This window comes from Nelumbo nucifera, chromosome 6 (genome assembly GCF_055504915.1).
Source record: "Nelumbo nucifera cultivar China Antique chromosome 6, China Antique-T2T, whole genome shotgun sequence".
NCBI classification, from domain to species: Eukaryota; Viridiplantae; Streptophyta; class Magnoliopsida; order Proteales; family Nelumbonaceae; genus Nelumbo; species Nelumbo nucifera.
In genome coordinates this window covers 25549515-25576482 of record NC_142654.1, presented here as the reverse complement: position 1 = coordinate 25576482, position 26968 = coordinate 25549515, and the positions used below count along the sequence as shown (strand labels likewise).

The following is a 26968-nucleotide window of genomic DNA, read 5'->3' as shown; positions in this document are numbered from 1 at the left end:
TTCTCACCATACATCATATCCTATTTAATAATAAAATAATCAATTTTATTCATAAATATTTTTTATAACAATTTTCTATTTCATGTAAATCATACATTTCTACTTATAAAAGCCTTTTCCATATACCAAATTCTTTAATGCTCCCCTCCCCCCCTTGAGGAAAGGCAGAGCCATAAGGTTCTTAGGGTATGTTTGGTTTAAAATTAATATTAAAACGACATCAACTCTATAATATTTGGTGTTTCTACTTCATTCAATAATATAGATTAAGAAGAACAAAAATAGTATAGAAGACGAGAGGTGATAGTTTGCAATCATCTGACATTTGTCACAGATATTGTGTCGACAAGTTTGCATCTTCGTGATGGGTCCTGCTGATTTACGCATGGTACACATAAAAAAAGTTGTTGTGGGATTGACAGAATCCGTGTCAACACCAGACGGACACTGGGCCACTGGCACTATTCCTCATCCGGGTGATGAGATGGGACCTCTGACCTCTCTCTCTCTCTCTCCCACAGCTCGCAGCTCGCTCTCTCAAAACGGTGGACCCTGGTCCCTGCCTGTAGTCACGTGTGCTGAGTATCCGTTTGCCTCATCATCTGATCATCAGCGTCAGCTACTGCATAGGATTCTAAACAATTTTTTATATTAATTTCGGTGGTATGAGACAAAGTCTTTGGAGAGAGAGAGAGAGAGATCGCTTTTTGTTGGGTTCATTGCTGAAGATTTTCATTTACAGTGAGCAAAAGAGTGGTAATGAGAGATCTCAAATATGTTTAATGGAGTGCCAGACCAGTTCCACGAACTCATATCCTCAAGAGCAGCTCTCACACTCCCTCTTCCACTCACTCTACCTCTCCATGTCTCCCCTCCTCCTTACTTCTCCGGCCTGGATCCCTCCCCCCCAAATCACCAATTATTCCAGTCTCACTCCCTACTTCTTCACCAATTGCACCGACACTCCTCGTCGGTCCAAAATGAAGAGCAAGAAGAAGAGAGGGAGATGACTTCAAGTATGGAGCTCCCAGGACTCAAATCCACTTCCGAACTGGTAGATCCATGGAGGGAAGAGGAAATACTTGCACTCTTGAGAGCCAGATCTACCATAGAAACTGGGTTTTCTGATTTCATTTGGGAACATGTTTCCAGGTATGTATCTTATTATTCCCATGATTCCTTCTAGTTTAAACTGTTATGATTCTGTGTATTTAATGCCTCCACTTCAAATTCCGCCACTGTTTTCAAAACTGAGATAATATTGAAGTTTTTTTTATTCTTAATCTTTGGATAAACACCCTTTAACTGCCAAAAATCGTAATCGCTTCAACTGCGGAAGACGCAGGAAGTTTGTTAAAGCTGATGATACATAAATACACTCTTTATTTAGGGTTCTTTTTTTTGTCTGTTTTTCCTTTCTCTTCAGAACTGAATGATGAATATTAGTAGCTAGCTACCCGAAGCTACCATTCAATTTCAAGCAGTTGAAATAATTTAGTTCTTCGTACTTGCTATATAACAAATTTAAAAAGAAAAATAGCTTCAGCTCATCCACATGTGTTATTGGTTTCTGTGCATTTTTTTGGGGTATATCAGGAAGCTTGCAGAGGTTGGGTTCAGAAGGAGCCCTGACAAATGCAAGGAGAAATTTGAAGAGATGAGCAGGTTCTGCGGCAGCAGCAACAACAACAACAGTTACACTAAGAATTACAGGTCTTTCAGTGAACTTGAAGCCGTCTATGAAGGTGAAAACCCTAAGACCTCGGCCGAAAAGCAGGTGGAAATAACTAATGAAGGTGGGGGCAAGGTGACACTGAATTTGGAAGACAATTCAGGAAACGAGAGCTTGGTGAACCCACCTGTTGAGAATAAATACGTGGTCAAGAAATCAAAAGTGAAGAAGAGAAAGAGGCATCACAAGCTCGAATTGATGAAGAATTTCTGTGAAGAGATTGTGAACAAGATCATGGCCCAGCAAGAAGAGTTGCAGAATAAGCTCCTCCAAGATATGGAAAGAAGAGAGGAGGAAAGGTTTGCAAGAGAAGAAGCTTGGAGGAAGCAAGAAATGATCAGGATTAACAGGGAGATCGAAACTAGGCAACACGAGCAAGAGGTTGCACGCGATAGAGAAGCTACCATCATTGAACTCCTGCAGAATTTAACATCAATTGGTCCATCTCAGAACCTTGGTTTCTCGGTGCAAAACGAAGATCTCCTTCAGACAACAAACAATAAGCAGAATCGACTCACTTCACCGTCTTCAAGCCCAGCACAGAAGCCTACTTCTTTATCCGATACGTTCTCCCAGTTTAACCTTAAAGAACCCAGTTCATCTGCTAACCCAAACCCACCAACCTCGTCTTCTGAAGCCCCATCAGAACCCCAGAACTCTGATCCAACTACTTCTCATCAGGCCAATCCAATAGTACCCACTTCTTCAACTCCAGCCATGGCTCCCCAAAACCCTAACTCCCGTACTGCGCAAAACAACACAGTACTACTACCCACTTCATCATCGACTGCAGTTCTGCCCCCTCAAAACCCTAATTCTACATCCAGCGACAGAGAAGACCATGGCAAGAGATGGCCAAGAGATGAAGTGAACTCACTGATAAACCTGAGGTGCAACCTCTACAACAGCACCGAAGATAAGGATGGAAACAAAGTTCCTATATGGGAGAGAATCTCACAAGGAATGTTGGAGCTGGGTTACAGGAGAAGTGCAAAGAAATGCAAAGAGAAATGGGAGAACATAAACAAGTACTTCAGGAAAACCAAGGATGCAAACAAGAAGAGGTCTCTTGACTCCAAAACTTGTCCTTACTTCCATCAATTGAGCAGTTTGTACAGTCAAGGCACACTCTCTGTACCCTCTGAAGCACCTGAAAACCATTCCAGTTCGCCAGAAAACCGCTTGGAGTCCCCGGAAACCCGCTTCGGATCCTCTAAGTGTGGTTTTAGTGAAGCAATTATGCATGTTGACGAAGGTAAGAAGAACTTGGGTCAAGTACCCGCCTTAGATTTTGAATACTAATTAAGCTTTTCTTTTCTTTTCTTAAGCTATTTCAATTACCCTTTATTAATAAAGTGGTATATTCTCATTTTCATTTGTTTTATTCTGAAATTTCAGTGTCAATTTTTTTTTTTTTTGTTAATTTTATGGATTTATTTAAATATAGTAAAAGGAGCTAAAAAAAATAGCACCGACATTTTTGAAAATTGAAATATCAGAGAGGCGTGTTCGTTCATATACGCACATATACTGCGACAAGAGCCACTGATTTTCTGTTGAAGAGGTGGGGTCCATCACATGACAGTGTTAACAGAGAGGTAGGGACGTGTATGGTGGATGCTAGATATTTCCAAAACCTAAACAGACGTTTGTTTCGTCTCATCTCTCAGAAATTAGACGGTCCAAACACATTGGTACAGTGCTCAAAGTCAAGGATTCAAATTATGTGTGTGAAGAATGTGAATACGTTACGTTATGGGGAGAATTTAACTTTTTGCTCTCGAGAGAGGACTAGGGTGATCCAGAGCTTCTTAGATGGATAATGCATTCGTAGGCCAAAGCTCGGAAGTCAATGTGATTAAGTAATCACATCCATCACAACGTCAGTTGTCTTGCGTCGGTTTCAATCTTTCTTTTGAGGTAAGCGGGTGGGGCCCAACTTAAATCATGCGTGGGGACCAATAGAAATCTCGATGAAATCCTGATATGGATTGATGGTGACCCACCCACAACATGACAAACCCTGCCAACCCCCCATCCGGCCCCCTCCCCCTCTGCTTACATTGGGGTCGTTTGGAATTTGGATGAGTTTCTAGAAACTATTTATTCTTATTCCTTAGCTGTGCTTGGGTAGGGAAAGCAGAATTCCAACACGGATTTATTGTTGTGCTAATGCGCTTTAGTTAATACAAAAAATAAAAATTTTATCCAAACAATGACATAGGGGCTATTTGACAATGGCTGAAATTGCTGAAATGAAAGGTATCAAAATCTTATTGTTTTGTATTTTAATTGGTAAAACAATTAAACAATAAAATTTATTTTCAAAAGGTATGGATAATACCCAACAAGAAACCCTATAGAGAGGCTTGTGATTTGGTATAAGTGCATTTCATAGAAAAGAAATGATTTTCGAAGGTAAATATATAGACTTGTGTAAATCAATTTCCCATCTGCTCTGCTCTGAAATTCGTTAACACATGATTGATTTTTTTTTTTTTTGTATTACTTTACTTGGAAAAAAAAAAACTTGTAAGTCCTAAATGCATTTATCCGAACATATATTTCTTAAAAAGTAATTGTCCAAATAATTATATTTACCCAAATAAATAACTTATCATTCAACGAACGAGGCCTAAAAACCTTACAACCTCTTTAAAAACCTAATCACTAAAAAAATAAATAAAAATAAAAAGATAAAACAATAAGGGGCCTCATACATAACGATGAGCGGTTTCCCATGACAATGGGACCCGCTTTAGCTAAAAGACATGGAAATCTTTCACATGGTCCGGATTCGTTGTGGGCCCTTATGGTTGTCTACTAGTGAGCTTTGTAGTTTAAATGATATAGATCGAGTAAGTAGACAAATGTGGGCTTGTCGCAATAAGATGAGGCAGCCCAAGAGCTTAGGTTCCTTTTTGGCTTAGTGTGGCCGTACAATTTGTTTGACTGAACAATTCTTTGGTTGGACCTTGGTTGAGAGAAAAGTTAGGGAGGGATCGGCCGATCTGGTGCAAAGGGAATAAGATCCATTAATGGGCCCAATTAAGACTTGGTCATGCTGGGCCAAAATTTAATCCAACCGTTGGAGTGTATGTTTGAAACCGAACTGGTATATCAAAATATGTGGTTAACTAATGAAAACTATAAGTTGTGAAAGCTCTTCTCAGTTGGGGAGGACTGAGGAGGAATAAGGTTGGAGAACGGAGTACGAAGATAGAGGTGATGATTGATGAGGACAATTGAAATTTGTGACCGAACGGATATGAAGTCTCTAGGGTTTCTCAGTTTGTGTTTTCACTATTTTGGCTGGGAAGTGAAAAGAGCCGAAGACAAAGAGTGAAGGGAAAAACGTTAACACTTAAATAGAATGGGTTCCGTTAACCGGATTTTGTGGTTCAATTTTTTCAGTTCCATTAACCAGATTTTGTGGTTCAATTTTCTCAGTTCGGTTCAATTTTTTTTTTTTTTTTTTTTGGGAGGGGGGGGGGGGGGTTTCATGAGCACCCCTATTTTTTGTTTGTGCTATGGGACTTTGGAGTTTAAAAAAATAAAAAACAAAAAACAAAAAAAAAAGGACTGGAATAGGCCTGTCGTTACATGTAGGCTTGATTGAGAACCGGCTTAGCCCAAACAAAATGAGACTAAAAAGGAATAAAGCAAAGATCATCACCATTTACGAAGGACCTTAATCCACTACTAAACCTGCAAAGACTAGACCCTAACCTAAATATTCCGGTTAGGGTTGATCCACGCGTTAGATGAGTCAATGGTCAATTGGTCACTTGGGTTTTAGTACCAAAAAAAAAAATTCACTTGGGGTCAGGTCAGGTCATGCCACCTTCTAGTTCGGGTCTATACACATTTGGTTCCTTTACTCTTTCTTTAATTATATTTATAAGGTTTAGTTGCCCTGTAAATGTGATCACTAATTGTGCTTTAGCAAGCAGTACGGGAGTGAAAATGAGTTGATATGATTTTACTTTATTTTTGTATGTTTATGGTGTCAATGAAGTAAAATAAAACTTAAAATAACATAAAGTAAAACCTAAATTAAAATAGTGAACCAGAATTTGCCATCTTCTGATTTTCATTCCGTGCATTTGTATTGATATAAATGATTGAAGTAATGCAAACAAACAGAACCTAAATATAGCACGGAAACGTGAGTACATTGTATGGACAAAGCGCACATGAAATATTTAATGTGGAAAATGAAAGCTTCACCCTCTCAGTTTGAGGCATTACACCGATTCCTTCAGATTTCGAAACACTTGGGGAGTGATGAGCGATGATAGCAACCAGACGGAAAGTATGTCTTTGTAAACATCGACCTACCAGCTACCACGTCAGTTTCCCCTTTCCTTCCGAGCCTTGTACAAGGGAGTGCGGAAGAGATGCCTCAAGCCAAGGCAATTAGTGAAGCTTCTTCTCTCATTACTTATTAACTATTTTTTACATCATTTTTTTGGTAAGTTGATTTGATAGCTGTAAGGGTTGATTAATTTTTTGGATTCTGAGAAGGGAAAGTTCGTCAATGGGATTTTATTTTTCATTGATTAAGATATTCGGATTTTATTTTTTAGATTTATGAAAATATTTTTTTCCCTCGATATGTGATATCCATCTCATATGTGAGTAGATAATTTTTTCATCTGAGGGGGAAATTGCCGATACTTAGATGGAACAAATTACTCCTTTTAATAATGAATTTTTACAATTAAAAGGATTATTATGCTATTTACTTCAAAAATAAAAGAGCGTAGATAAATATACTTACTCGGATAAATAACTTCCCAAAAAGCGAATAAAACCTAACAGTAGTAGTTATTTACAAATTAGAAGATCCCTCTGATAAGGTAGCGCTGGTTGAACCAGGTCACCCAATAATTTATTACCAAATGTAAAACAAGATAGCTGTGTTTTGGTCAAAGGCTATCGTATCTTTAAACCTATTACCTATATGCCTATTTTAAGAGGTTTTAAGATTTTTTAATAAATTAAATAACATAGAAATGAACCCTTCTTTGGAATCTTGGAAAAAAAAAAAAAGAAAAGCGCACTGTTCAAAGTATTAAACTATTAAAACATCCCTTCCGGGCTTTTTTTTCTTCTTTTGAAATATTGGTGAGAATTTGTCACCCTTTTATTTTCCCTCATCAAAATAAATAGCATCTTCTAGCAAATTTGGACCTTTGGAAAATTTATAGGTATAAAATAGCACCAATAAATCCAAAATATTTGAGCTAAAATGCTATCTAAAATGAGAAATATTTTTTCAGATGATTTATGATATATCCCATATCTCATGTTCTTTTCACCTATTTGAAACCAAAATTTCATTAATTGGCATTTTAAACCTTTCTATCCACTCTCTACTCCTCAAACAAACTCTTGCCAAAAACCTCGTTAGTGTAAGCCAGTTTTGGGGCAATCTTTAATTTAAGAAAAAAAATAGACCGAGTAACGAAATCTTTGTTTTAAAAGACTAGGGAATTGATCGTGCCTGTTTAGGAGAGGATGCAACTTTTAGCGTTCTTAGTTGGGCCTCAATCCTCGTATGGAAACCTCTGAAGTCTGAAGCTGTGTTTGGTGGAAATCCGGAAAACCAATATGAATGTTCCGAATGTCAGAATGTAATTGTAATACAAAGATATTATGTATATGTTTGGCATCGACGCTGCAGTTGCAATACCGTTTTCTGAAAAAAGGGTGTTGCTGATGTGTGGTTTGGAGTACTGTTTTCTTATCTTTTTTTGTTTGGAATTATTACTGCCGGATATGACGTTTCCTGGAGCAACAACAATTTTTTATGTTTAATACCAATGTTTCAGAAAACGTTTTCTACACTTCTACCCATTATCCACTGCCATATCACTACATTGTTGACAGCAACGAGCTGTAGGAAACGCCAAATTTGACGTTACTTCAAGCCATACCTTTCCGATTTCTAAAACATAACTTAGAATACCATTTTCAATGAAAAAATGATTCTAAATAGATGGATGTTTTCTGCAACAACATTTTTTCTTACATGAGGCTGTTTTCTAGAACAACAGCAACGGTTCCAAATAGACATTATGAGTAGCTTCATCCGAGACATGAGTACTCAACCAAAGTGACTTAGTTAATGCAACTCATCCAAAATGCAGAAACCGTCCCAAATGTGGCCTACGTGCGTGTTTGAGAGGGCTTTCAGAGTGGCCTCTGGCTTTTACTAGCTCCTTCAAAGCAGTTCAGCGAAAGTAGCTCAGTCAAAGCTTCAACCCTCTCAGACAGGCCCTGAAGGCCTGACATTATTCGGGCTATCCCTCCCACAAAGATTTTCCACAGTATAAATACAAGGGTTAAAAATATTTGATATAAGATCTTACATCGAATATATTTATATTTCTAAACCTTATATTTTTACTATACATATTTGTATTTGCACTATTCTTAAATGCAGCCTAAAAAAATCTCTTTTCTGCCACACACAGGGTTGACATTACCAATCAACCCTTGTGTTTTTCCTTCTTTCGATTACTAACTTCTATCTACATTCAAACAACCAAGTGATAACAAACCAAAATTACTTGGATAAAAATGTATAGGGAAGGTTATTGAATTAACCAGCTCCAGCATGCTGAACGCTATTAGTGGGCCGGGCTTCAACCTGCTTGGATTGGGCTGGGCCTGATCAAGTTTTGAGTTGCTGTGGCGAGAGTATGAAACATAAGTTCGTGGGTTGGTCTAATATAGTCACGTCAGAAAAACACATTTTAAGTTTTTACTTATGCTTTCATCTATCACATGTTTATGGTGTATGTGTGTATTTAGTGGCTTATGTGCGTGTTTCTCGTTTCCAAGAGGCCTTATCTCAAGCGTAACTCAGCCTAATTTCTTGCCCAACTATTCTGGCCTCGGCCCAAGCCCAGGACCAAATCCATGATAGAACCCAACTGATGCAGAAGCTTAGGTTAGGCCCTTCTAAGCCGTGGTTGGGCCTGCCCAAGTTTCATCGCATCTTGCATTTTGAATTTTGGAGTGGGATTACATTTGTAGTCTTGCAGAGTGTGGTTACTGGTACGAGAAATCTACTGTAACAATTGCTGTTACACATGTCCATGCCAAGGGTGTTTTTGTCTTTTCAAGGTGGTTTGGCAATATGACAACCATACATGTTGGGCATACGTACAAGCACTGGTGAGAGTAGATCTCTGTTTTCTGTTTCCAATTTTGAGGCATCGAATATAGATTTTAGATAGCATCACCAGTTGAACATAGGGCTGTCAACGTCAACGGGTTGGGTTTTCGTCTCAACTATAAAAATAAGCAAAATACCAAATCTGTCCCACGCCATCCCATGCATAATACACCTACATTCAACCAAACGTATACTTACAAATATTTCAATGCTGCAATGTCAATGGACTAGGCTTAACACGGATTCACCTCAATCCAAACCCAACTCAAAACTCAATTAAAATGAACCAACCCTAACCCAGTAAGGTTGGTTCACTGCAAATTTACCATTTAATCCGGTTCACTGACATCCCTACTTGAACCCCTGATGAGTTGGGTTAACTTAACCTCTGCATCACTCACTCTTGCAAGGGTGTGCCTGGGAACTCCAAAATGGTATAAACCTCTTCAAAGATGGCCTATTGATGAACAATAATTGAGCTCATAACCTGGGGTGGAGGCACGGCCCTGGCGATACTAAGCAATGGGGCTATGTTTATTTAGTTAATTATCCAAATTTGGGAGGGCATTCACTCATTCAGGCAGCAGCTTCTAGCATTCCAATGTAACACCCTACACAGAAATCCCATAAGTTATGTTTAGTGAAAATCCAGAAAATCTACATCAATGTTTGGAACACCGATTGAAGAACTAAAATATGAAGCTACTCTGAATAATTTATCCCAAACATGGATGCCCAACATAAACAGTTTCAGTGTAGGTGTAGCAGCTCAACTCAAATACAGAAGCCCTCCCAAAAGGGTCCTTGTTCATTGTTCTAAGGTTAATAATACTTAATAGTTTCTGATCCTAGTGCCCGAAAATGGGCCATCCGCACTTCATTTTGTCCTGAAAATGGCCAACTGATGTTACAAGCACACCCAACACACCACACCTTCATACCCCAAAAGCCAATATGCAAGTTCTGTGGCTCTGTCTTGAGGCACTTTTTTGGAACCCAAAATTGAACTAGGACGGAAGAAAAATAAAAATAAAAATTTCAGGTTTGGCCGTTGAGTGGAACCCAGATAACGCTCTGTGTACAGGCCCAATCGATAATTTCTCTTAAAGCAACTGGAGCATATAATTGTGCTTCGCACTCAGGTTGCACATTTGCTGCCCTTTGTTTACGTATGTCGAGGTCAGACATCTGTGATCATTCTTTGGAAGCCCAATTATAACTCTCAATCGCTCAACATCCTTAGTGGAAGAGCTTAAAGTAAGGGAATTCGATTGAACGAAAAAATGTTTTGTCAATCACTTGGGAGAAATTTGCGCTGCCTGGTGCTCTCATTGAGTCCGGAACCATGCACTTTTTTCCTCGCCAATTTCTTGGTTTCGTCCATGTTTTCCCTTTCTTTAGAGTGGACTAGTGGAGTCGTCTATCCTCCAAATAGGGATGTAATTTGGGTCGAATTAGGTTTAGCAATTTGTTTTATTTTTAGGGTCGAATTGATTCACAGTTGGAATTGGAATTGAAATGCCTTGAAATCATAATTGAAATGTTCTATTCCCTTTACTTATTTGGAAATTGGGATGGAAATTGGAATTGATTGGAATGGGATTTTAATTTTCAAAGGAGGGGAGGGAATGGCCATTCCCTTAAATGGGGGAATGCCATTCCAGTACTATAAATGAGAAATACCATAAAGAATAAATCAATGACAAATATCCACAACAAATACAATGACGATACGGGTTTTGCCAGTAAGGCTGTTAATGGATCAGTTTTGGATTAGACTTCATCCAATCCAAATCAATTTGGACGGATTGGATGGATCTACAAGACATATTGGATTAAACCTGGTCCGTCCGTAATACATTTATGTTAGATTGGATTGGATTGGATTGAGCCAATATCTAGACCATTGATATACGATAAGGTGTCAATGGACTGGGTTTGGGTTGAAACCAATATAAATCAAAATGAATTTGAATAAATTGATGGTTCAGACATTAAATTAGACCGATCCAAAATGATCTAAAATATTTATTAAATTGAATTAAACCCGATTCATTTATAATGAATTCACATTAGACTGAATCGAATTGGACCAAATTCAGCCCAATTAACACCCCTAAATGTCAACAAATTTGTGGGCATAATTCTTAGTGGTTGAGGCACCTAATTGCTAAGGTTAAAAGCATCGGTACTGTTTATACACAAAATTCGCGTTTTGAACTATTACTTTTCTTATGTTTTAGTCTGACATTTTGACAGGTGATCTCCCACATATTATTGTTTTGAAAAGGTGAAATCTTGAAATCTTATGTAGCTTTATATTTGGTGTATTGATGGTTAAACTGGTATATACTTGAAAAAAAAAACAAAAAAAAAAGAAAAAACTGATATGATGTATCTGATACTAGGTATATGATTATCATATGGGTACTTTGAGCAGAGTGTCTTTGAAGACAACTGAAGACATGCTAAATGAGCTGGTTCTTGGGCCCAATGTTTTTGAACCGTAGTTGATCTGGAAGGTCAGACTATTTGGCTCGAGAACTATTCAATAGTTTTTGATCACTTTTTATTTATTTTTTCATTGGAACAGGCTATCAATTAATTTAAACTGAATAGTTAAATCGTTGACCTAAAAACCGATGCCCAAATTCAGGTCGATTTTTAAAACCTTGCTTGGGCCAGCTTGATTCTATTGGTGTGTATGACTGGACCCGGCACTCTAGCCGATTGGCAGCCCTCAGTCATTTAGTGGTATGGCCAATGGGCCTCAGATGTGAACAGGTATTGAAACAAATGTTGAGTGGAAGTATGACATTGATTTTCTAACAAATCTTGTCGGAATTGCACCCTTTTTTTTTTCTTTGATAAAACTAAAGTTTTATTTGAAACAAAAATTAAGGCCCATAAGTCGGAATTGCAGCCTAATTCTTCTCCAAAAACACCTCCACGTGAAATTTGAAAAATATCCGACGTGAATAAAGAAGGTAGTCCCGAGACCAAGTTCTTAATTATAATTGTTGTTTGTCCTTTAGGGGTAAGGCTCTTGTCACTCATGTACCTTGTGCTTATTATTGGGTGGGTTAGAAAGCTTGTCTTCTCAAGTAACGGTTCAATCTAAAAGTTTAAGCCGTTAGGTGAGGCCCCTCGATAGATTTTTATTTTCTAATCTTAAAGTCCATTCATATCTTATATTTAAATTTATTTAACTATAAATAGAATGATACACTGAACCATTTGGTCAAACAAGTTTTGGTACTGATGATGCACAATCTGGCCGGTCTTAGCTGTCGATGATTTTGCCTCTGAACTGAGTAATAGGGACCTGAAACGGAAGGAGAAGAGAAGCTCCGGGGAGAACCCGGCGTAAGGGCTCCAAAGCTCAAGTTAGAATCCTTCAAAGGCAAGATAAACCAGATAGCGCGAAAGTTAGCATACCTCGTTCCTGGGGGGGTAGAAGCCTTTTATAACCACCTCGCGCACTCACTTCCAGGCCTCCATCAGGTCGAGCATGATTACTTCTGAACTCCTGCCAGTTCGGGTGTCATTTCCTCTGGCCGGACAGAACCGCCACTGTTCCTTTTGTCGGAGCCGTCTCTGCGGCTAGTGACGACGATTGCAGGTGGCGGTGGCAGGAAGCCGTTTGAAATGCGGCTGTCAGGCGTCAGATCCCAAATCAGTCAGGCGTGTCGCCCTTGGATACGGACGTCCTTGGTGTCGGGTACGTTTGGCTGGCCTGGTGCTTTGGAAGTGAAGTGTTGGAATGGCGAGCGAGGTGTCTTGAGTTCGGTTTGGAGTGTTCCGAGCTGCCGTGGGCCAGCTCGGGTCAGCTTTGTGAGGCTTGGGGCCCAGTATAGTTCAGGCTCCTTGTAGGGAGCTCGGGTTCTCAGTAGGGAGCTCGCTCATAACAGGGAGCTCGGGCTCATAGTAGGGGGCTCGCTCTTAATAGGGAGCTCGGACTCCTAGTAGGGAGCTTGTTCTTAATAGGGAGCTCGGACCCTTAATAGGGAGCTTGCTCTAAACAGGGAGCTCGGGCTCCTAGTAGGGAGCTCGGACTTGGGGAGCTTGGGTTCTTAGGGAGCTCGGACCTAACAAGGAACTCGCTCTTAACAAGGAGCTCGGGCTCCTAGTAGGGAGCTCGCTCTAAATAGGGAGCTTGGACCCTTAACAGGGAGCTCGCTCTCAACCAAGGAGCTCGGACTAAGTACAGCGGTCTGGAGTTTGGATTCGGTAGTGAGCTTGGACTTCCTTCCGATATTTGCTTTGGGCGCTCTACTGTCCCGAGCTGCTTGTCTTCGCCACGTGTCGAGTGATCGCGAGGTCGGGCCAAATTTCCCTTCATCAATTGCCCCCCACTCCCTGCGACGACGGTCCCGTCTTGGCGCGGGGAGTTTGCAAGGTAGCAGGAGGGTTTTGGTCCGTGCCGAGCGCGCTTGCTTTAATTTGATTTTCAAAAAAGGGCGCGCGTTTGGGAGTCGTGGTGGCAGTTGTTCGGGAGTTGTGCTGTGGATGCTTTTATTGCGAGAAGACGTGCGCCAATACCCCGTCAGTTTCGGGAAGACGCGTGCCGACACCTGTCCTTTGACAAGACGTGCGCGACGCTCCGTCAGTTTCAGAAAGACGTGCGCCGATTGGTCTTGGAAGACGTGGGCTTAGCGCGTCTGTGGGCCGTTGGATTGGCTTCGATCTGGGCCGTCGTTTTCCGTACGATGTGGACATAAATAGTGTGCGGGGGGGGCCCGTCCCAGGTTTCCTTGCTTGTTCGAGTTCTCGCGGTCTGCTTCAGTCTTCTTCCCGGGTGAGTGTTTTTGGAATCTCGTTCCATTTCACGATGTCTGGTTTGGAGGGTTCAGACTGTTCAAGCGGGTCTGATGTGGGTTCTACGAACCAGTTTGCGTCCCCCGGTAGTTCAAGTGAGCCCGATGTAGGTCCTGAGGAAGGGGTCGGGCCTACCACCCGAGGTGCTTCGGGTAGGTCGGCATCCACCTCCCGTCGTGGCCGGGTTGTAGATCAGTTCGGCCCTTCGACTATGACGCTTGAGGAACTTCAAACCCTCGTAGACTACTACAACTTTCCCAGTGAGTACGGTTACTTTATCCCTACGGGCAGCTTTCCTTGGGAACACGGTCCTGATCAGATGGTGATTTTCCGAGAACAGCTCGCCGCGGGGCTGCGACTGCCCTTCCACCCTCTTCTTGTCGAGGTCCTAAACCACTTCGGTGTGACGGTTGGCCAGCTTCACCCGAACTCTATTAGGAATTTAGTGGGAACGATCTCTTTATTTTGCGACGAGAACTTCCCTCTGGATCTGGAGATTTTTTCTTTTATCTTAATGTTGAAAAAGCAAGTGGGTCTCCTTCCTGGGCGTAGGCGGGCATACTACCTGTCCCCTCGCCCGGGCTTCAAGCTCTTACACGGACTCCCCAATAAGGTCCCGGCGTGGAAGCGGGACTATTTCGGGGTGCGAAGTGCGATGGGGTGGCCGTTTCAGACCGGCTGGGGGGTGGCCACTCCTGATTCCGGCATCACACTTGATGAGGAGACGGCGAAGGGCCTCCGGCAATGGGCGCGGCTTGGGCTGGATTGCCAATGGTATCTGACGGAGGCCAAGCTTATTGTTGCGGGCCTGAGTTCGGGTAGGTTCTTTCCCTAGTGATCCTGTCTTGCTCTTCTTTTACGTCTTACTGATGCCGAACTCCTTTTCGCAGGTACAATGGATTCTCGAGGGTCCCGAGGTGGGCACTTGTTCGAGGGGATGAAGAGGAGAAAGCGGGTGGCCAAGCGAGCTCGCGCCGAGCCATCCCGGGCTGCGGAGCCCGAGGTGCCGGATTATCCGGCAGAGGAGCCCGAGATGGTTCCTCCTATGCAGGAGCCGGCGGGGGCTCCTTATGCCGAAACCACACACACGGGGGCTCCCGCCTATTCCGAGTCCGCTCATATGCGAGCTGGGCCGTCGGGCTCGGAGGCCCCAGGGGACTTCAGGAGCGTGCTGTCGCCTGTGCATGCTCTTCAACGAAGTAAGGAGGCGATGTTTCCCGAGGAAGTTGCAGCGTGAACCGAGCTCCCTCTGCACCAAGTGGCCTGCCGTGCCGTTACTCATGCCATGGTGGTAAGTGATCCCTTCTTTAGAGCTTAGCTTTTACTCTTTTATTCGTTTCTTTGATCCCGTTTTCCTTTGATAGGTGAACTCTTCCATTCACGCCTTGGTGAACCAGGTGGAGAAATGCTCGAGGCAGGCGCGAGCTGCCGAGGAGGCTGCTCAGGCTGCCGAGGAGAATGCTTGTGCTGCTGATGCTGCTGCTCGGCTTGCACGGTCTAGGCAGGCAAGGTCTCAGAGGGATGCTGAGGCTATGGGAGTGGTGGTGCAGCGTATGGCGGAAATGAAGCTGGACCTGGAGCACCAGGTCGAGTATCTTCAGGAGGATATCAGGGAGAGGACTCAGATCTTCTCTCAAGGCATCGAAGACGCGAAGAAGAAGGCTGTCAGCGATTACATTACTTCGCCAGATTTCGATGATCTGATGGTAGACTCCTACAGGAGGGGTTTCAAGCTAAGCCGGTGGATGATCCGGAATACATACCCCGACCTCGATACCAGCGCCATATCCACTTCGCGCATCACTCAAGAGATGGCTAACGCTGCGGATGCCGAACCGGACTCTGAGGGGGAGGCAGGTCCTTCGGGTGTTGTCGAAGCGGCTTCTGATAACGATGAAGTAGCCCCGGGCTTGTGAATGTACACCTTTTTTTTTTTAAATGTACACATCTATTTTGAAATGAAATGTCTTTTTGTTCATGTACTGGTGTCTTCGAGCTATATTTTTTGCCGAACTGACCATTTCGGTCCTTCAGTTCGTTTTATGAAATGACTTCGACGTACTTGCCTTGGTGGCCTATAGATAGTACCTTCTCAAGTTGACAACGTTCCATGCTCGAGGTACTTGTTTCCCTTCTAGGGTTCCGAGCTCGTACGCTCCCCCACCGAGTGTTTTCATTACTCTGTAGGGTCCTTCCTAGTTTGGTCCATGTTTCCCTACGCCGGGTTCGGGCACCATGACCTTACGGAGAACCAGGTCGCCGACGCGGAAGTTCCTCTTCTTTTCTCGCGCATTGTAGTACCGAGCTACCTTTTGTTGGTAAGCCGCAGTTCGGATGTGCGCGAGGTCTCTCACTTCGTCCAGTAGGTCGAGGTTGGTGCGTAACTCGCCCTCGTTTGTCCGTTCGTCGTACGCTTCTAGTCGCAACGTAGGCACTTCGATTTCCGCCGGGATCACTGCTTCGGTGCCGTAGGTGAGGTTAAAGGGGGTCTCACCTGTGGCGGTCTTTTCCGTGGTTCGGTGTGCCCATAAAACACTTGGTAGTTCGTCTGCCCACAAACCTTTGGCTCGGTCCAATCGCGCTTTCAGTCCGCGGAGGATGGCTCTGTTCATTACTTCTGTTTGGCCATTTGCCTGCGGGTGTGCGACCGATGTGAAGTTCTGACTAATTCCCATACTTCGGCACCATTCTTGGAACTTGATATCTTCGAACTGTTTGCCGTTGTCGGAGATCAGTACCCGAGGTAGCCCGAAGCGACATACGATGTTCTTCCAAAAGAAGTTTTGTATGTTTTGGGTTGTAACTATTGCCAGGGGTTCGGCTTCTATCCACTTTGTGAAATAATCTACTGCCACCACTAGGAATTTTCTCCCGCCTGTCGCTGGTGGGAATGGCCCCAGGAGGTCGATGCCCCATTGGGCGAAGGGCCATGGACTGGTGAGGTATTTGAGGTCGGCAGCGGGCTGATGGTGGATGTTAGCATGCTTCTAACACTTGCCGCATTTTCTGACGAGCTCGATTGCCTCTGTCTTCATCGTTGGCCAGTAGTATCCTTGTCGAAGTGCCTTTTGGGTGAGGCCTCTGCCCCCCAGGTGTCCGCCGCACAAGCCTTCATGGATGTCGCGGAGTACTAGCTCGGCTTCGGCTGGGCGCAAGCATCGCAGATAGGGGAGCGTGTAGGATCGTCGGTACAACCGTTCGTCTATCATGATGTATTTGGCTGCCTGGCGCTGCACCCTCTTGGCTGTGTTGCGGTCCGCGGGGAGGGTTCCGTCTAACAGGAAGCTCGCGAGTGGGTCGATCCAGCTCGGCTCTGCTTCGGTGACGGGAGCGACCTCTTCTGCCCCACCGAGAATGCGGGGCCGAGGCAAGTCCTCTACGTACACGGTTCACCTGGCATTGTGGCTCGTGCTAGCCAGTCAGGACAGGGCATCGGCCTCAGCGTTCTCTGACCTCGGGATTTGCTTGATGAAGTGTGATTGGAAGTTGAGCAGAGCTTCCTTTACTTTTGCTAAGTACGCAATCATAGTGAGTTCGCGTGTTTCATCGCCTGTAACTTGGTTGACCACGAGCTGGGAATCACTGCAGATAACCATGTGCTTTGCTCCGACCTTGCGCGCTAGGTTTAGCCCGGCTATCAGTGCCTCGTACTCCGCCTCGTTGTTGGATGCCGCGAACTCAAAGCGTAGTGCGTATTCCAGTTTTTGTCCGCCCGGGCCACGTAGCACTATTCCAGCCCCGCTGCCTTGTTGGTTCGAGGAGCCATCTACGTGAAGGATCCAGGGCTCCTCGTCCCAGTTCGCGCTTGGTCTAACCAGGAGGGAAGCCACGCTGGCTGCTACTTCACGGGGTTCGGACTCGTTTGGCTTGGGAGCTCCGAGTTCGCCCGAACTGGGGACCTCGGGCTCGACCGGCTCAGGGGCTTCGAGGCTAAACGTGCACTCTGCGATAAAATCTGCCAAGGCTTGGGCCTTGATGGCAGTTCTTGGCTTATACTGGAGATTGAACTCGCTGAGTTCGATGGACCACTTTGTCAGCCGGCCGGAAACCTCGAGTTTGAGTAAAACTTGTCTCAGAGGTTTGTCGGTCAGGACGATGACGGTGTGGGCCTGGAAGTACGGGCGGAGTTTCCGTGCTGCTACCACCAGGGCATACGCTAGCTTTTCTATCTGCGGGTACCTTGTCTCTGCTCCCTGCAAGATTTTACTAACATAATATATGGGTTGTTGGACCCGGTCTGCCTCCTTTACTAGTACCGAACTGACCACCTCGTCGCTAGCCGAGAGGTACAGCTCTAAGACTTCGCCTTCCTCGGGCCGAGCTAAGGTTGGCACATTGGCGAGGTAGCCTTTTAGCTCGTCAAACGCGAGCTGACAGTCTTGGGTCCATTCGAACCCTTTGCCTTTGATTGCTTTGAAGAAAGGTAGGCAGCGATCTGCCGACTTGGACATGAAGCGGCTTAGGGCGGCTATGCGGCCGTTTAGCCTTTGGACTTCTTTTATTTTCCGAGGTGGTCTCATATCTAGGATGGCTTGTATTTTGTCTGGGTTGGCCTCGATGCCACGTCGATTGACAACGTAGCCCAAGAACTTGCCCGAGGTGACGCCAAAGACACATTTGTTGGGGTTTAATTTCATGTGATACTGACGCAGGATTTGGAAGACAGAATCTAAGTCTTGTATTAATTCTTGCGAAAGCTGTGTTTTGACGACCATGTCGTCTACATAGCACTCTATCTTTGTGCCGATCAGGGGCCGAAACAGCCTATTTACAAGTCTTTGGAAGGTCGCCCCGGCGTTTTTTAACCCGAAGGGCATGACCTTGTAACAGTATAGACCGAACTCGGTTATGAAGCTGGTTTTTTCCTCGTCGGACTGGTCCATCCGGATTTGGTTGTAGCCTGAGTAGGCATCCAGGAAGCTTAGCAATTCATGTCCCGAGGTCGTGTCCACTAGGCGGTCGATCCTAGGAAGGGGGAAGCAGTCTTTCGGGCAAGCTCGGTTCAGGTCGGTGTAGTCGACGCACATGCGCCACTTGCCGTTCGCCTTTTTCACCAGCACAGGGTTGGCCACCCAGCTTGGGTAATGGACTTCCCTTATGAAGTCTGCCGCGAGGAGCTTTTCGACTTCCTCGTCGACCGCTTTCCAGCGCTCCGGGGCTAAGTTCCGTTTCTTCTGTCTAACGGGTCTGACTAAAGGGTCAGTGTTAAGTTTGTGAGTTATAAGACTAGGGTCAATACCGGGCATATCGGCCGCAGACCATGCAAAAATATCTAAATTTTGAAGTAAAAAACTTACCAGTTCGGTCCGTAGGGGTTCCTTGACAGAAGCACCAATCTGGAGTGCGCGAGCTGGGTCCGTAGGTGAGGTCGGGATCGCGACTGTTTCTTCTGTTGGCGAGGCTCGTTCTTCGCCTTGCTCCGTAGGCCGCTCCAGATTGAGGTCGCTGGCCGGCTTGGACTTGCCCTTTAGGGCGGCGACGTAGCACTTGCGGGACTCGAGCTGGTCGCCCCGCACTACCCCCACACCGAAGTCCGTAGGGAACTTCATCGCCAAATAGTAGGTAGAGACCACCGCCCGCAGGATATGCGTGATTGGCCGTCCTATTATGGCGTTGTATGGGGAGGGGGTCGCGACCACCAGAAAATCGTGGTTGAGTCTAACCGCACAAGGCCACGTGCCGACTTCCACGGGCACCGTTATCTTTCCAAGGGGCCTGACTTCCTCCCCGCTGAAGCCCACCAGGGGGGTGCTTGCAGGTTTTAGTTCGCTCCTTGGCAGCTGTAGCCGATCAAACGCCGACTTGAATAGGATGTCCGCCGAGCTGCCTGAATCTACGAGCACGCGCCTAACCTCGAAGTCGCTGATCCTGAGTTTAATGACAAGTGTGTCGTCGTGAGGGTAGCGAACTCCCCGCGCGTCGTCTTCTGTGAAGAGGATCGGCTCCTCGGTCTTCGGCCTCTTCGGGGGGTTCCGCTCCTCGAGGACCGCTTCGCGAACTGAGGTCCGGGCTGCCGCTGATGTGCACCCCGCCACCACCGAACCTCCCACAATTACATGGATGGTTCCCCGAACTGGCCTTTCTGCCGGAGGCTGTCGCTGCATCGGTTCGGCAAGCCTGCTGCTAGTCTCCGGGGCGTCTTTTAAGTGTTCGCCCGGCTGATCCGCTTTATTGCTATTATTGTTGTGCTGTACAAAGTTTCTTAAGTATCCGCGACGGATGAGCCCCTCTATCTCGTCTCGGAGGTTATTACATTGCTCGGTACTGTGACCATGGTCCCTATGGAAACTACAATACAAATTCTTGTTTCTTTCGTTCGGATTTCCCTTTAGGTGAGGTGGCCATTTCACGAAGGGGGCGTCCTTGATCGTCATTAGGATCTCGGTCCGCCTTGTGTTCAGTGGCGTGTAATCCGTCCGAGCTGGCAGGGGAGCTCGAAACAACTGGTTTGGTTTTGGGTCCCGGGCCGGGTTTTTTCGGTCGGCCGAGCTAGAGGGCTCGCCATCCCTCTTTCTTTTCTCGTTTCCGCCCTCGGTTCTTTGGTTGATTTCCTCCTCCGTCCTCATGAACTTGTTCGCGAGCTTGAGGAACTCGGCCACGGTCGCGGGCTGGTTAGCTACCATGTGTCACTTGAATTCCTTGTGCGTCACCCCTCTTTTTGCTGTGGCGAGCTGCACCGCGAGGTCTAACCGTGGTATCTGTAAGCATGCCTCGTTGAATCGTTTGATGTAGCCCCGTATGGGTTCTCCTTCCCTTTGGACTACTCCGAAGATGCTTTCCTCTGCTCTGGGGCACCGTTTGCTGGTGACAAAGTGTGCACGAACTGAGCCCAACACTTTATCGATTCGGGGGCCAGGTTCCTGTACCAAGTGCGGGCTACCCCCTTGAGGGTGTGGTGATGAAGGCGACGCACATGCATGATTCGCTGGCTCTGGCGAGGTGCATTTGGGACTGGAAAGCGTCCACGTGGTCGTTGGGGTCGAAGGACCCGTCATACTTGTCCAGGGGCGGGAGCTTGAAATCTCTGGGCAAGGGGATGCCAGGAGTTCTGAGGCGAGGGGGGAAGGAACTGAGAAAATTGGGGCGACTCCTACCTCGTCCGAGCTCGTCTCGCCTTTGCCTCTGAGCTCGGATAGGACGCGGGTGGCAGTTCGTCGACTTCGACGGCGCCTTCGCTACTGAGTGGGCCTTGTACTGGCGCTGCTGGCCTCCGTGTTGCCGAGCTCGATGGGCTCAGAGTGCTGGTAGTCCGCTGCTGCCAGTGCGCCGAATCGGTTTTCCACCAGTGGGGACTCCGGTTTGGAGACCCGAGGTGCTGACCTCGCGGGCGAGGTTCCTGATCCGCCTGCGAGCCGCGAGGCGGGGATGACTTTTCTTTCTCTCCGGCCTGGGGACGAGGCCTGCCTGTTTGGGGGATTCTGGGGCCTGGGGGCCTTTCCTTGGTGGAGGCGCCCATCCTGCGGAGAGGCCTTTACTGGCTTCGGGGCAGGGTGGCGAGGTGGAAGTAGTGGTTGGTTCGGTGTCAGTTGGGGGAACTGCTGATAGTGGTATTGGGAGAGGTTGTGCAACACTTGGTGCTAGTGAAGCTGGTGTTGCTGGAACTGCTGCATCTGGGCTTGCATTGCCCGCATGCATTGCATTAAGTCGTCCAACCGATTTTGGCTAGCTGCCAGGGGGACGGCGGTTGGTTCAGTGAAGGTAGTCTCGATGGGAAGAGGGAAGGGGATGTTTGCGGAAGGTAGGCTTACAGGTGCCACTGCTTGTGGCGTAGTTAGATTGGGGATTCCATCCACCGTGAGGGGGATGGTGAACTGCCCAACACACACCACGGGAACTTGGAGCTGTTCCCCGGTGGTGTTTGTCTCTATGCCGCGTCCGGCGTTGCTGGATGAGGCCATGAGTAATGAGTTTTTCAGAGAAGAAGGAAAGGGTATGAAAGTTTTGGAGGGAGGCCTTTTGAAGCGTTCCCACAGACGGCGCCAATTGATGATGCACAATCTGGCCGGTCTTAGCTGTCGATGATCTTGCCTCTGAACTGAGTAACAGGGACCTGAAACGGAAGGAGAAGAGACGCTCCGGGGAGAACCCGGCGTAAGGGCTCCGAAGCTCAAGTTAGAATCCTTCAAAGGCAAGATAAACCAGATAGCGCGAAAGTTAGCATACCTCGTTCCTGGGGGGTAGAAGCCTTTTATAACCACCTCGCGCACTCACTTCCAGGCCTCCGTCAGGTCGAGCATGATTACTTCTGAACTCCTGCCAGTTCGGGTGTCATTTCCTCTGGCCGGACAGAACTGCCACTGTTCCTTTTGTCGGAGCCGTCTCTGCGGCTAGTGACGACGATTGCAGGTGGCGGTGGCAGGAAGCCGTTTGAAATGCGGCTGTCAGGCATCAGATCCCAAATCAGTCAGGCGCGTCGCCCTTGGATACGGACGTCCTTGGTGTCGGGTACGTTTGGCTGGCCTGGTGCTTTGGAAGTGAAGTGTTGGAATGGCGAGCGAGGTGTCTTGAGTTCGGTTTGGAGTGTTCCGAGCTGCCGTGGGCCAGCTCGGGTCAGCTTTGTGAGGCTTGGGGCCCAGTATAGTTCGGGCTCCTTGTAGGGAGCTCGGGTTCTCAGTAGGGAGCTCGCTCTTAACAGGGAGCTCGGGCTCATAGTAGGGGGCTCGCTCTTAATAGGGAGCTCGGACTCCCAGTAGGGAGCTTGTTCTTAACAGGGAGCTCGGACCCTTAACAGGGAGCTTGCTCTAAACAGGGAGCTCGGGCTCCTAGTAGGGAGCTCGGACTTGGGGAGCTCGGGTTCTTAGGGAGCTCGGACCTAACAGGGAGCTCGCTCTTAACAAGGAGCTCGGGCTCCTAGTAGGGAGCTCGCTCTAAATAGGGAGCTCGGACCCTTAACAGGGAGCTCACTCTCAATCAAGGAGCTCGGACTAAGTACAGCGGTCTGGAGTTCGGGTTTGGTAGTGAGCTTGGACTTGCTTCTGATATTTGCTTTGGGCACTCTACTGTCCCGAGCTACTTGTCTTCGCCATGTGTGCGAGGTCGGGCGAAATTTCCCTTCATCAGGTACTTGGACCTAAAAATTTAAGTTTTTAGGTGAAATTCTTGAATAGTTTTTTATTCTCGAACATGTCCCCTTAAATAAAAGCTTTTTCAGTTTAAAACGTAGAGTACTGTAAATAGGGGTGACGAGGATTGAACATTACACCACTTGATCAAATAGGCTCTAATAGCATTTGAAATATAGCTGGCTCAGTTGTTAACGCCCAGGTGGTTTGCTCAAAATTGTCAAAAACTTGAAGCCCAGTCAACTGTCAGGGTTACTGCTTCAACCACTGAACTCGACAATGGATCATTGGATTGTCCAAAACACCAGTTTGGAGTAGCTCCGGTTAAAAAAAAATTTCTTATGTTAGTCATGGGCAAAATTCAGTCTAGATCTCCTACCCACAAACTGTTCTCGGAATCAATACCCAAAATCCGATTTCGTCGTCACAACACTCAGCCATGCAATAAAAACATCTTCATACTTGTATATTTCATTCAGGACAAGTTTTGTGAGGATGAAATCTAAATTCTCCATACTCACACAATGACACCTTCCCTTTGAAGTATCTCCCGTGATAAGAGAAATATTTCCGATGCACATCTGTAATGTCATGTGGGTATTGGTGTGGGATCAAAATTTTAGGAAGAAGATTCCAGTTCAACATACCCATGTTGTTGGACCCAGGTTTGCATACATTTACATAAAAAGCCATAGCTGTTGATGGTTAGTCGCTTCGGGGAAGATTTCTGAAGGCCCAACAAATCTTCCTGTCTCATTATTAATTTTGGCCCAAAATGCTCCACGCATTCTAGTCGGTATCTATCGAGCTAAGTTCAGACCAAACGCTATTAATCTTTTAGTCTATTACATGGGTCCGGGAAAAAAAATAATACTAGGAGTACGTAACCCACCTTATCCCATATATCCAAAGCACAAGATACTCTCCTTCGCAAACTCCACCCAGCCCCTCACAAAAATTGTTAGCTTTTCCTTTTTTTTTTCAAAGAACTAAAAAGATTAAAAAACAATGGAAATTTTGATCAAAAAATGTTTGTCTTTCTATTTTTTTCTATTATATAAAATTTTATTTTATTACAAAAAGCAATGAAAAATTACTAATTACATGCACTTTTAAATTTTCATTTTAAATTAAGGAATGTGAAATAAAACCTTTGCAAAACTTATCTTCGAATGCAAACGTTTGCCATTATAGGTCCTCTTTCTATTCAACCTCTACCCAATTACTTTCAAAATGACTATTTGGATATATTCATTATTATTGTTGTTGTTTTCGTCATTGTTTAACGAACCTCACCAAATTTGAAGTGATTCTTTTTTTTTCTGTAATTCCTGTAATTTTACAAAGTCAAACTATATTTTTTGTTTCTTTTATTATACTATTTTTCATCTTATCTTTTTGGATTTTGGACGATAAGATTCTTAGGCCATGTTTAAGAGTGCTGAAGTTAAAAATAAGTGCTTATTTTGCATTTAGCACTCAATTTTTTCAAGTGATTATTTTTTAATAAGCACTTCTTTTATATTGGGTGTTTGGTAGTTTTTTTCTCTAATAAGCATTTGTGACTATTTTGTCCTTTATTTTCTTTCAAATTTTTAAAATATACCCTTTGAAAGCACTTTTATGAAAGTACTTTTATGAAAGCACTTTTATGAAAGTACTTTTGTGATAGCACTTTTATAAGAGTACTTTTACGAAAGTACTTTTATGAAAGCACTTTTACAGAAGTACTTTAATGAACTTTCATGAAAGTACTTTTATAAAAGTGTTTTTATAAAAAGTGATAAAAATGCTTTTGTAAAAACATTTCTATAAAAACACTTTTATAGAAGTGCTTTTTCAACTAGGGATTATTTTATAAGTGGTGTTTTAAAATTCAACTAGAGATAATTTTGGAAGAAAATTTTGAATAAGTACTTATTGTCAAGGTTCAAAGTATTGTAAACGCCAAGTGTATCGGAAAGGCAATTTTATGAAACGTATCGGGATATACGCATGCGTATCGGAAAAAAACTAAGATACGCATAGATACACTTGTAAACACTATAAATACTTTAATAAATCAAAAAAATACATCAATAACACTAAATATAAGACCTCAATAAGGTGTATACACATTAAATTAATATATTTTAATGGTATTATGAAGAGATATATTGTAGTTAATTATAATTTCATTAAAAATCATGTGCTTAACTATAATTTACAAATTATAATTCTTAAGTTTTAATGTTTTATGGGATGGGAAAAACCCAACTCTCCTATCCAACCATAAAATATGCATTGGCACAACTTCTAAGTGAAAATATAATCAATAATTATTTATTATTTATTTTCAAAAATTATAAAAAATAAATAAACATTATATAATATATTCAAAAAATAGTTATTAAAGAAGAAATTTCAGTTGCTTTGTGGATATGATAGGTCATCCATAGAATTATAATATATTCAATCATTGTGATCAAATGACAAAATATGATTAATTAGTTATTTATTTTTTATTTCTAAAAATAAAAAATAAAAAAAAATATTTATTAAATAAGAAATTTCAATTGGTCTATGGATATGATAGATCATTCATAGAATTATAATATATTCAATTGTTGTGATCAAATGATAAAATATAATTAATTATTATTTATTTTTTAATTATAAAAATATAAAAAATCAAAAAAATACTAAAGAAGAAATTTCAATTGTTCTATGGATATGATAGATAAATCTGTAGATCTAAAACATATTTAGTCTTTATAGGTAGAGAAAAATTACATTTTCAAAATTTTTATTAATTTATATTTTCTCCAAATATCTCCATGAAATTTCCATAAATTTATTAATAACACAAAAAAAAATTATAATTTTGAATGTAAGAAATGTAGATCAACATAAATTTAAACATTCAAGAAAAAATAAATCACAAAATATTATAAAAAAATTGAAAAAACTTACCTTTTTTTGCCATATTTTTTCAAATTTTGAAAAATTAAAAAAAAAATAACGATTCACACTTGTTTCTTGCAAATTTTTGCAAATCTAGCACTCTAGGAATGAGGTTTGGAGTTTTAGAGTCATTTGGGGGTGAAAGAATGCTTATTTTAGGGAATAGAAGAAGTTTGTTTTTTCCCTTTTTTTTCAATTTTTGGCCATATCTTTTTTGTCGATATGCTACTGATACGCCCCGATACACCCCCGTTACGATTCGATACGTACGAATCCGATATGCATGAAGAAAAGATGAGACGTCCGATTTCTATGCATATCCTATATCGGTTTTTCAGAGATACGATACGATACGCCCCATATCAGGCATATCGTATCGAAATTTTAAACCTTGCTTATTATATAAGCACTTAAAAAAAACTGGAAATTTAAGCTTAAAAAATAAGCTCTTATTTTTAAAATAAACATCTATTTCAATCTTATTTCCCAAATACAAATAAATACTTAATGGCCCAAATAAGCACATATTTTAAATAAACACTTAATTTTAAGCACTCCAAATATCAGCTTAAAAAGCCTACGTGCCTACGTTTCATTCATAATAACAGAAAGAACGAGACAAAGAATATAAACAAATAATTGTACTTCTGTGTTTACTGAATACTGATAGAACATTATTAGTAATAGAAAAACGCATGGGATTTGTACTGGATGTACAACTTAGTGGGCATATCTTTAGAAGTAGGGAAATTTAGAGCAGACAGTTTCCTGCACTATCAATCAAGCAGAAAAAAAAAATAAATGAATAAATTATACCCGCTTTGTAACTTTTTCCAAAAACAATTACTATAAACTTGAAAGTATCAATACATACATACAACTCACAACAATGAATTTAGCGAGAGAATATACACATTAATATCAACAGAGGTTATTTGGTGTTGTGACTCAATAAAATGTGGAGCATTTCAATCTAGTAGGTCCCACCATGGAATGGTTGATCATACCACACGATGTAAAGACATTTTACACCATTATATGGACAATGTAGACGCTTTTGTCAAATAAAGTTTTCTATAAAATATTTTGGGAATTTAATGTAAGACTTTATATAAATAATTGCATTTATTATGGTATGAATTACTTTACAAGATGGCTTAATTCAATCCATGCTATCGTGTGGACTGAACTGAGTTATGTCTCAAATGAATGCTTTTTTCAGTA

General features: G+C 43.4%; 1 protein-coding gene across 1 annotated transcript; it reads left to right on the top strand.

Annotated features, from left to right (window-relative positions):
• The first annotated feature begins 628 nt into the window (after positions 1-628).
• Positions 629-3124, top strand: LOC104598654 (trihelix transcription factor GTL2-like). Its single transcript, XM_010260823.3, has 2 exons — positions 629-1152; positions 1597-3124. Exons 1-2 carry the CDS (start codon positions 776-778, stop codon positions 3032-3034), a joined length of 1815 nt encoding a protein of 604 aa, XP_010259125.1. The 5' UTR covers positions 629-775; the 3' UTR covers positions 3035-3124.
• Positions 3125-26968: the final 23844 nt, after the last annotated feature.